Genomic DNA, 11,023 nt, shown 5'->3' with positions numbered 1-11,023 from the left:
AAACCAAGATCCTTGAAATTTTAAAGGAATGCAAATCCATGTAGTTTCATTTATGTAAAGACCTAGAACATTCCTGGAAACAGCAACTGTTGGAAGTCTTGCAACCCCCAGGAAGACCATGGTACCAGGCAGGTTAAAACCTGGGCATCTGGCAGAGGCGGTCTTAGGCTGGAAGATTGTTACGAGAAGGCCAGTCATGGTGAACAAACCGAACAGAGATGGCTGAACAAGTGAACAACACTAAAAATGGAAACAATGAAAAAAAAATGTGTATATATGGTTGCCCAAATTAACAAAGCAAGGATGTTGTGTTAATTTCCACACCAAATGAGGGCAATCCTGCAGGAAGTCCTCTCAGGAAAGAATTGTAATTAAATTCTGTGTTCATAACATAGAGAGGGGCAGTTGGCATACAGGTGCCAACATGCTTTCAGGAGGTTACCAAAGCATACAGACAGGCTCACCTTGAGCAAGGTTCCTGGCGATGGGCAAAATCAAGACACTCGAGACTGGAGGACGGAGGATGTACACAACCAAGAGTCAAGTCATCCATAAAACCTGAGAAAATCCAGTGCACTTTTAATTATCCTGAGGAGACAATCAACTTTGTTCAGTCCTTGAAAAGCATTTGCAGGGCGGGGAGGGTGGGTAAAACTAAAACACTAAAAGCATACTTCTGTTGTTGGATTTCAGCAATGAGAAAGTATAAGCAGAGCACTAGACAGGTGACTTGTACTTACACGTACATAAGGGCTTCCTCTTCCCTCCCCCATTCTGAATACAAAATGAAAAGATTAAAGAGGACCATCTGGCTAAAGATAAAAAGCAGCAGTGCAAAATGTATCTGGTATCTCCATTCCATTTTTTGAAGAGTGTAGAGCAGTCTTACCTTGCATAGCAATGATATTTTAGATCTTCAAAGTGAGATTACATCACAGTTCTTATATCAGGCCACCATTCTGCTCAGGAAGCATGTTCAGATCATTGCTGTTTGTATTACGAACATGTCCCTGTCTCCCAATAGAACTGGGATGGTCTTGTGCAGAGTGCTGTCCTGTCTGCTTGTATAGCACTTGATAAAGGAACAAGAAGTTGGTGTTTTAAATTAAAAGTCTAGATCTGAAAATCCCTTTCACAGTTTGGAATGGTTTGAATTAAAGTGATGAAAAAAGTTAATTCCAAAAGGAAAAGAATCAACCAACAACATAACTTCCTATTGTTTTTGTTATATCTGAATTCTCACTGGTGGAGGCCTTTCAAAGACATAAGTGCAAGACCTTCTCCATCCTTAATTGAAGTTGGCTTCCCCCTCTGCAGGTCAGAAAAATGATGAAAACCTGCTTTTCTGGACCAGTATGCATAACTGAAGCACTACTGGCCAAATTCTTCCCTGGATAGTGCTTTGGTCTGTTTACCTTTTTTGTTGTGGCAAGGCACAGGCAAGACCAGCCTAAAGACATTATCCTTAATCTCAATCTCCCTCCAAAAACAGGTCAAATCAGCACTGGAAGGGGGACTAAAGTTTCAAGTGAGATAAACACACCAGGGCAGAAATGATTTGAGAGAACCTGCTGTGATGGATGTTCACTCTTAGGTAGCTGGATAAAAGACAAAAACAGCAGGAGCAACACTAACCGGTCACAACCGTGGCAGGTCAGAAAAAAACATACCCTAGCAATACACAAGCTTGGCAGCATGATTCACACATTCCACACATTCAGACATTTCACGGATGTCTGACATGCACCCCATGCCTAGGAATGCAGGTAAAAAAAAAATGAGAAAGAAACGTACTGACACAACATCCTGCCGACTTAGCAGCGCCAGCCCTGCACAGCACCGACCTTGAAACTCTCCTTCAGAAGAACTCAACTCCCACAGGCTGCCACCCCCTCGGTGCAGAAGGGCAGGTGGGAGGTTCAAACCACGCAGGGCCACCTCCACATGCCTTCCTAGGCGCTCCTAAACCTCAAGCGACCTCAAGAGAGACAGGGCTGCAGGAGCCTCCCCCAGCCCGTCGCGTCTCTCCCCCATCCCCTGCAGCGGCTCGCGGTGCCGCCGCACATCCCGCCGACAGCAGGTCACGCTGGACGAAAAGCTCGGACCGCTGTCCCCGCCCTCCCCCGCCTCCGCCACAGCCCGGCGCCGCGCAGCCTCGCTCGGCTCGACGGGCACCGAGCCCGCCCCCTGCCCACGCGCGTCTCCCCGCCCCTGATGGCGGCGATGGGCCGGGCCCTACATGCAGATGCCTCTTCCGCCTTGCCGGTGCGCGCGGAGGTCAGGCCGGGGTGCCCGTGAGCGCGGAGGAGCCGCGCTCCGCGCGGCGAGGGGGGCTGGGAGCGCGCGGCGCGGAGCCCCCTCGCGGAGCCGGGGCCCCGTCGCGGAGCCGGGGCCCGCGGTGGCGGCAGCGAAGTTGGACGCGCGCCGCGGCGGGGGGACGCGGCCGCGCCGCCCCGCTCCTCCATGCCGGCGGCCGGTGCGTAGCGCTGAGCGGGCGCCGGGGCCCGAGCTGCTGTCCATGGGCTCAGCGCCGTAGGGGCGAGCGGCGACGATGGCCAAATGGCTGAACAAGTACTTCAGTCTGGGCAACAGCAGGACCAAGAGCCCCCCGCAGCCTCCGCAGCCCGACTACCGCGAGAAGCGTAACGGAGCGCCGCGCTCCGACGGCGGCCTCCACCGCGGTACGTCGCCCAGCTTGCAGCACCGCCACCCGTGCGACGACACGAACGAGCTGCTGCGGGCCTACCGCGCGCAGAAGGAGCGCGACTTCGAGGACCCCTACAGCGGGCCGGGCTCATTGCTGAGCCAGCTGCGCGCCACGTGCCACCCGGAGCGCTGCGCGCCCGAGGGCGCATGCGAGGCGGCGCCGAGGGCCTTCTCGTCGTGGTCATCGTGCGGTGCCGCGCTGCCCGCCTCCGCGGACGTCAGCCCCACGCAGCTCTTGCGCAGCCACAGCGAGCGCCGGCCGGGCACACCGCCCGACATGGGGTACATCTCCCGCAAGCACCGGCTCATCAAGGTGGAGAATGGCGGCGGCGGGAACGTGGCCGAGGGCACTGGCAAGAAGCACGGCCAGGGCAGCGAACAGCTCGCAACCCTTGTCCCCTCTGCTAAGAAGGAGAAAGTGAGTGCCTCTTGGTGCCCCCCACCTAGGGAGGGAGTGGGGCTGGGGATGTGCCTGTCTCCAGGAGCACAGCTGGCGCTCTCCAAGCGACTCGTCCAAGCGATGGTTTGGCTCATGCTAGAATCGTTGGGTAGGTGGGGCGTGTGTGGGCTTTAGGAGTGAAGTGGCACCTACTCTGTGCACATGAACTTACCTCATGGGTCAGGTTTGCAGGATATCTACCAGTCGCACCTGGGTGCAAGTGGATGAAGTTGAAGTGGATGAGAACCGAGCCTCTGTGCTTGAAACTCTTGTTCTATGTATTGAAATGATGCATTCAGAGGATTTAATGAGGACTCTGAGAAAGGAAAGTCACTCCCTACTGCCCTGGTTAGACACCTGTTGCAGCCAGGGGTAGCTTTGCACTGCCTGGTGGGACAGGTATGCTGTACCGTGGCGAAACAGCACACCCTCAGCAACTGCCACCTGAGATGGATGTGCTCCTGTTAACCAGGGCCTGAGTCTGTGGGCTCTGCTTGTGGAGCCCTGGGGGACCTTGAGGAGGCTGCTGCTTTTGGGACAAAGCTGTGACCTCAACCCCACAGCAGACATTGCAATGGTGCCCAATGGTGGACACTGCAGGGTGGCCATGTTTAAAAAAAAAAGAATTGTGATGTTTTTCTGAGTGAACAAGAAGAAAGCAGTATGTTAGGAGTGGACAATGCGGTGTTGGGGAATGGGTCTGAGAGGAGGTCGACTTTTCCATGAACTGCTGGGATTTGAGAGGCCCTTTTGTGTGGTTTAAGTAGTCACCTGCAAGTTTGGTCTTCTTGTTGATGGTACTTAGTGGCTGACCAAACTCAAGAGTGCTGAAAACCTGTGGGGACATGTTTCCCATTCCTCCTCATTTCACAGGGTTACTCTGTTGTGGATGAGTATGGCTTGTTTCTGTAATTCAATCATCATCAAGTATGAGAGTGAACCAGAGTAGGAGAATGGAAGGGCTACTTGACACTTCAGTTTAAATTTGTTCTTTTGCAGGAGCGTTTCCATTGTGTTTTGGTTTTGTTGCTGTTTTTGTTTTGCTTTGTTTCCCCCTCTCCCAACAGCTATTTGACAGCTATCTGCATAGGATAAGCTGTATACTTGCTCTGTGCTTGTTCTGCACATGCAGGAGATATTCTGCATGAATACATCAGATCTCGAGATCAGGGAAAAGTCTGCCATGGAGATTCCTCAGTAAGAACTGTAGCAGCATTTGGAAAGGCTTTCCTTGCATGTTTCTAATCTGCAAATCTGAATATTATGTGGCTTATTATAGGCTGCTGAGGTCCGATCAAGTGAGAGCACTTACAGTTTGGGTGATAACTGCTTCTCAGTGAGGCTTCTTAAGTCTGTACCAAACTGATAAACTGACAGGAGAGTTTGTCAAGGCAATGGCAGACTGCCCATTTTATAAGGTGACAACTTGTCACACATTCAGTAATGCTATTGAAAATCCTGTTTCACAGCAGTACAATGCTTATTATGCCCAAGAGTGTTTCCCGTTGACATCTACCTGAGACAAGCTCCACAGTTACTAGTCCAGCCTCTAAAGTCCTCCTCTCTTTTAGCAGTGCTTCTCTACAAGTATTTGTGAAATGCTACAGACAGGCACAGTTCTGGAAAGCAGTGTACCCATGAAATTTGGGTTACAGCTGAGAAATGTAGCACCGCTTATCTTATAAACACAGCATGTCTCCCCCTCCTCTATCATGCCTGTGAGTGTAATTCAGTTTGTTTTGTTTTCTTGGAAATTAACATTTCTCCAGGTATGCAAGATGGCATGTGCAACTTGCAAGTGTGATAGTCATGTCACAGGAATTCTCAGTATTTGCTGAATGTTATCAGCTTAGATGACATGTGTGTACATATTTAGGGGTGTGACAGGATAGCTTTGATTGGTAATACGTCTCCATGGCAATTATATCCTGTCCAGATGCAGATTTATATAAATCAGCTTGTCATGATGATGACACAAGATTAAAACTCCAGTTATTTATTTATTATTGTCAGTCATTTTGTGTATCATCCCTCACTGGGAAAAGCTTTCAGAAAAGTGAATGTCTTGGTATCATAGAATCATAGAATGCTTAGGGTTGGAAGGGACCTCTAGAGATCATCTAGTCCAACCCCCCTGCACATGCAGGGTGTGTTTTATAGTCATCTGTCAGTTGTCAGTGTTGAGACTCCATATCCCCCTTTTAAGGAAATGCTTTCTCTAGCTTCATTCTTTAAGGAAAATAACTGATTGGGGCAGGAGTTTTCAAGTGCAACTACTGTTTTTTTGTGTGTGTGCTTTTTTTTTAGGGGGCGGGGGGGGACATGATGTCTTCTTTTTTAAATAATCTTTCAGATTATTACTGAATTTTCAGAATAGAAGCCACATGTGTTGTCAAGTGCTCGGTACAAAACCTGTGCCATAATCACCCAATCCATCTTCCATTTCTGTGGCTCTAAGTCTGTGTGCTATATAAGTCTAAGGCCTTGTGGCAGATACTGACACTTGTTTTGAATGAGTAACCTGTAGCTTGTTAGAACAGGTTAATTCCTCAAAATTCCAAGAAAATACATGTGTCAGGAAATCTTAAAATGTCTGAGAAATAAAATCAGCCATACACCTTTAAAGGTAGGCATTAAATGATGCTTCTCAGCTTGTTCATTGCTAATCGATAAACCATATGTCTTTTCTTATGTACATAGGTGTTTTACTTAAAGATTCAAATGACACTGTGGTATTTTCCTTGATTTCCTGTATGACTGTAGTTGATGATACTTATAACTTTTTATATCAGCAGTTCATTTCCTGAGTATTAACATTCTCAGCAACAAAGAGGAGGTACATACATGCTTTTCTTTCTGTGCTGTTAATTTTCTCCCAGTGGCAGAAATTAGATTTTTTATTTCACAATCTAGAAGTGCAAAATTTTTAAATTTGACCACTTAGTGGGGGAGGAAGACAGAAGGTGAAGTCAGAAAGATTGATTTTTTGTTGTTTTAACCATTGAGGAAAAAAATCTGTGAATAGCATAATTTAGTCTACTCTGTACATCAGGAGTGAAAAAAAAATCTCTTTGCCATATTTGTCCATCAGCATGGGGAGACAGTAGTGTTTAATGATCCAGAATGTTCGGTAAATACTCCTGTGTACTCTAGCGCCTCTCGTTTTTTTTTTTTTTTTTTTTTTTTTTTTTTTAAATATACGAGAATGGAACACTGTTCTTCCTTTATGCAAAACAGAAAAGTGTGGTTTCCATCAAACCACGTGTAGTTGTAGTAGCTTTGTGTCTGGCTGTCTGCTTTGCTGAGGAACTCTCTTCAGTTAAACCTTTAAGAGATCCTGTAGAAGGAAAGATATTCCAGGAAGCTGCTGTCCTGCAATTATAAGCAAAAGATAAATGGGGAGTAGAAATGAGTAGACACTGATTAGTGTAAAGCAGTCAAGGGGAAAAAAAAACACAGAATAGCTGATTCAGGGAGCAAGGAACATAAAAGGATGATAGGGAATCTGCTACTCCAGAAAATATAGGTTACATACCTAACTGTATTTTGTGAGATTCAAGGCAGAGCTTACAAAATGAACTGCAGAGGTACAGGGTATCTAATTCAGGAAATTTTGATATGTGAAGTTAAGAATAATTGCAGCTGAAGCAAACAAACCCAAGGTGGCAACCAGGCCTGCATCCTGAATAGTTGAGGTGACCAACATTTGGAACAAATGCCCAGGGAAGAGTTACCATCACCATATGTCTTTGAATTTGGATGGGTGGATTTTGCTTGTTTGTTTTTAGGTACTCTAATCGGGCAAGTTTGGAGCCTCCAAGGATGATGCTTCTCAGCAAATGCACTGTAATGGAGGTGACTGATAGGGTGGTTTAGAACTTGGGGCGGCAACAGCCCCGTTTGTCCAGGATGTAAAATTTGATTTATTCCACAGTATGTGTTTAAGAAATACTTTAAAAAGGCTAGAGATGAGTTTCTCCTTTAGCGTTGGCCTGGGAGGTGGTAACTGCCCAGCTTTCCTGTGGCAGACGAGTGAGCGTAGAAGAGCTTGAATGACATGCTGGTAGCTGGTGTATTTGTTCAAGAAACTTAACATTGACTGAATGGACAGAAATACTTGTTAAATTGGAGACCACACCATCTTAGAATATGCTGAAGCCCCTTCTCTCAATTTTTCCCATTTCTGGCTATATAAATCCAAGAAAGTAACTTGAGGGGAAGGCTGTCCTGTGTGAAAGCACACCTTGTGTTCGTCTTGCCTGTTACAGTTTTCAGAATTTAAAAGCTTCTTTGCCTGGCTTTGGGCTGAAGAACCTGGTAGACAGTAACTGCTGTATTCCCTTGCAGCAAGTGCTTAGGATTTAAGAACTGGAATTGTAGCATTCTTGTCATTAAAGATGATCGTTCTATAATGAGCAGCATTATGCTTTAGCTCTGTGCAGCAGAGGTAAAACTGTGCAGCAGTTCTGGATATTTAATGCAGCAAACACTGCAAGTTAATCAAATCCATTTCCACACTAGAGCCTGTGTCTGATGCTTGTCTGTGTACAAGCCACGCTGGTCCAATGTGAAAGTACATAAATGTGTGGCAGCAGCTGTCAAGCTGGGAAATTTTCAAGGCAGCAGAGTTGCTGGCTTCATTTCCAGAGATCTGAAGACAAGAGCTACAGGTGCATCTTGCACCTGTGCAGGAATAAACAGCACTTCAGAAGTGTGCTTTGTAGAGATCTTGCTGCTAGCCAAACACACAGGCTCAAGCCATTTGCCTCTAAAGTTTGCCAATATTCTTGTGTGCAAAAAGTACCTTTCTTGCATTACACTAGACTATGGAACTATTACTTGAGCTATTCAGGTGTTAGAAAATGTGCTTGTATTCCGTGGAACAATAATGATACCTGCATATGGTTAAAACCTTTCAGTAGACGTTGTGAATATGTTTTTTTTTTTTTTCTTATTTTTGTATATGAAAGGACCAAAAGGACCAAACTGTGTTTGGTCATACTAATGAGAGTAATTAAGAGATGAGAGTAATTAAAACAATATTGTAGGTGATATTTCAGGAGGCACTGAAGAAAAAAAAAAACTTGAAAACTAAGCAGTGTGGGGTACTCTAGATGCAAACGTGCTTCGTAAAGATCTCAGAATTACAAACAAATCTCAGTGTCTTAGACCCATGTTTAATCCTTTACAACAGAGGGTCAGGCTGCTGCTTTTTACAGCTAGCTCCACAGAGACAATCTTGCTTGTCATTTTCTTTGGCACAGGACTCACTCTGGCTTGTGAGCAAAAGAGCTGGAGAACAAGTTACGGGTGGCTGTTGACCTTGTGAACCTGCAGAACTGGCCTGGGCAGGACCATGCACGAAGGCAGGAAACTGTTTTTCTCTTGTAGTTCATGGAGCTTATATGAGAAAGCAGCACCTAGAAATACCTCATTCCACCTATTTTAGCCCTGTATCAAGGGACTACCACAATCTTGAAAACGGGAAGATATTCTGCAATTGCCCTGGCCTGTGGAGGCTTACTGATACAGAGCTTGAAATGATAGTGTGTTGAATTACAATCCCCCTGACTTCTGCAGTGGAGGAATCTAAGAGTTGCATAACTTTGAGTCATCTCAGCTCTGGAAAACATCCATATTTTTGAACTATTCCAGAGAGAGAAGGAGAAGGAGGGAAACAACCAGAGAGAGAGAGAGGGAGATAACGGGAGAAAGGCTATGTAGAAGGAGTCTTAAGCAGATGGACACTTTTAGATGGAGTGGTGATCCAGAAGAGGCTGTCTAGCATACCGACTTGGAGAAAACTCTGAAACGAAGTACCTCACTTACTGAATATTGTAAAAAGAACAACTCTGCCCTGCTGAACTCAAGATATGCTTTTTCAGTTATTTTTTGGGAGTCTGTAGCTGCGGATGTTCCATACTGCCTTATCCAGAAAGTCCTGAGAAAGACTTATACTGCAGGACAGATGCCCTTTAAGGAACTGTGCAGAATAGCGGACCTTTGTCCTTTTTCTTCCTTTCCAACCCTTTTCCTGTTAATGATGGATCATGCTTCCTTGGTCCAAAAAGCAGGCTGCATGCTTACATCACTGCTTGTCTTTCACTTTTGCTCTCTCTTACTTCTCAGGAGAGCATGTGAGACTAGCAAATTTCTGTGCAGGGCTCTCTTCCTATATCCAGCAGTTTCAACCTCTATCCCTCCTGCTAGGGATACTGATTTCTGACCTGTCCATGCTTAACTTCTGTGCCCATTATAGCCTACAGAGTGTTGTGTTTTGGGGTCCTGTTTGTTTGCTTTGCCTTTGGACTAAGAGCTTGAGACATATGTAGTGTTAAGTTTGAGTTTGAAAGTTCTGTGCAAAAACTTAAAAGAGAAGAGACACGATTATTTTATTTTTCCTAAAACTGCTTGCTATTTTCTAGCCATGATATGCTGGCTTCACCTCTAATCACAGACACCTTATTCTTGATTTTGTCCCGTATTCTTGACCCATGTATCACTCCTGGGTGACCAGACTTTGCAGACATGCTTTGTTGTCTCTCCAACCGCTGTTCTGAGCACATCTGCAAGAGATGGTTAGTATGTCTTTTGAAACAGTTAGTCTTTTCTTAGTACACAAACCTTGGTGTCCTCAAAATCAAGTTTTGAAATACAGCTGTCGAAACAAATTTGGCAATGACTTTACAGGCACCAGAGATTCAGCCTTTGCTGTTAGGGTCTTACTAACCTCTGTTTTCAATTCAGTTCTAGCTGAAAACCTGATAAAACTACATGTGGCTGGAGTGGCCTGTGAAGATTCAAGCAGTTTTCCGTTGGATGGGTGAAGGCCATTTTGAAGTGAATTGCTTGTTAATATTTGACTCTTTGAAAAATAGCTGTATTCTGATTGAGAACGAGCGAAAAACTGCTTTTTACCTATAGCTGAGTTCCGTATGTTGATGCCAAGCAGTAACCTGTTTGCAACTCTTAAATCTCTTTTATTTCCTATTGTCTGTTTCCTTGAGCCTTATTCATTGCCTCTGTTTTTTTCTTTCTTTTTTTTTTTTTTTGGAATACTTTAATTTTCTTTGTGTGACTTTGCAAAAATCCCAAGATAAGTGAATTTCCAGTGGTTCTAATCTCAAAGATGTGAAAGCATTTGAGAGGCTTCATATATGGGATTGTTGCCAACCACTGAGATTATTTACAATGTGACAGCAGTTGAGGAACATTAAAGTGCAAGGGCTTCAGAAGCAAATTGCTGGAGAGTGTGTCTACCCGCATAGAGTATCTGTCTGGAATTCAGATCTCTCTGCTCCTTTGAAAGGCTTTGGAATCTTTTTTTTTTTTTTTTTTTTTAGCTAGAAAACCCCAAGCAAGAAAATATAGTCTTAATCTCCAAAGTGGTGGTGTCGTAACAGTGATTAAGCTTGCATTGGGGATGAATGATACAGAAGTGTGTTCTGAGTTTACACCACCACTGCCCATAACCATACTGCATGTTCTTCAGGTAGTTTTTGTGTCCATACAAGATCTATATCTTATAAAGAATGATAGATTGCAGCCTGGTAAAGTTGCAGGAAGCTCATGTTAGGGAAGACTTTACATCAAATAGATCCCATTCAAGTGAAGTTTTACAGTGGTTTCTTTCTTTAAAGACAGCTCTGCCCTTTCAGATACAATCTCTGTCTCCATTTGCAACCAATATGGTTCCAGATACAGATTTTTACCTTGTCTTCTGTGAAATTCTGATTGTCGTGAGTGTAGACAGGAATAAATACTTGTTTAGCATGGAACTGGGAGGAGATCTTGGCTTTCAGGTAGAAAGCATTAGTCCCTCGAGGTTCAGCTTACTGTGGCTACTGTGATCTGTGGCTACCTTATAACTTACCTGTG

General features: G+C 45.0%; 1 protein-coding gene across 2 annotated transcripts in view; it reads left to right on the top strand.

Annotated features, from left to right (window-relative positions):
• Positions 1–2,551: 2,551 nt before the first annotated feature.
• SHB (SH2 domain containing adaptor protein B) overlaps positions 2,552–11,023 on the top strand; it is a 56,222-nt gene continuing 47,750 nt past the window's right edge. For both annotated transcript variants that reach the window (XM_088527321.1, XM_088527320.1), the window contains exon 1: positions 2,552–3,124. In XM_088527321.1, coding sequence (XP_088383447.1) covers positions 2,552–3,124 — 573 coding nt within the window. The remainder of the gene's footprint in view (positions 3,125–11,023) is intronic.

This window comes from Tinamus guttatus, unplaced genomic scaffold (assembly GCF_059628265.1).
Source record: "Tinamus guttatus ecotype Peru unplaced genomic scaffold, ASM5962826v1 Tinamus_guttatus_pri_ptg000278l, whole genome shotgun sequence".
In the NCBI taxonomy this organism is placed as follows: Eukaryota; Metazoa; Chordata; class Aves; order Tinamiformes; family Tinamidae; genus Tinamus; species Tinamus guttatus.
This window is presented reverse-complemented; position numbering and strand designations above follow the sequence as displayed.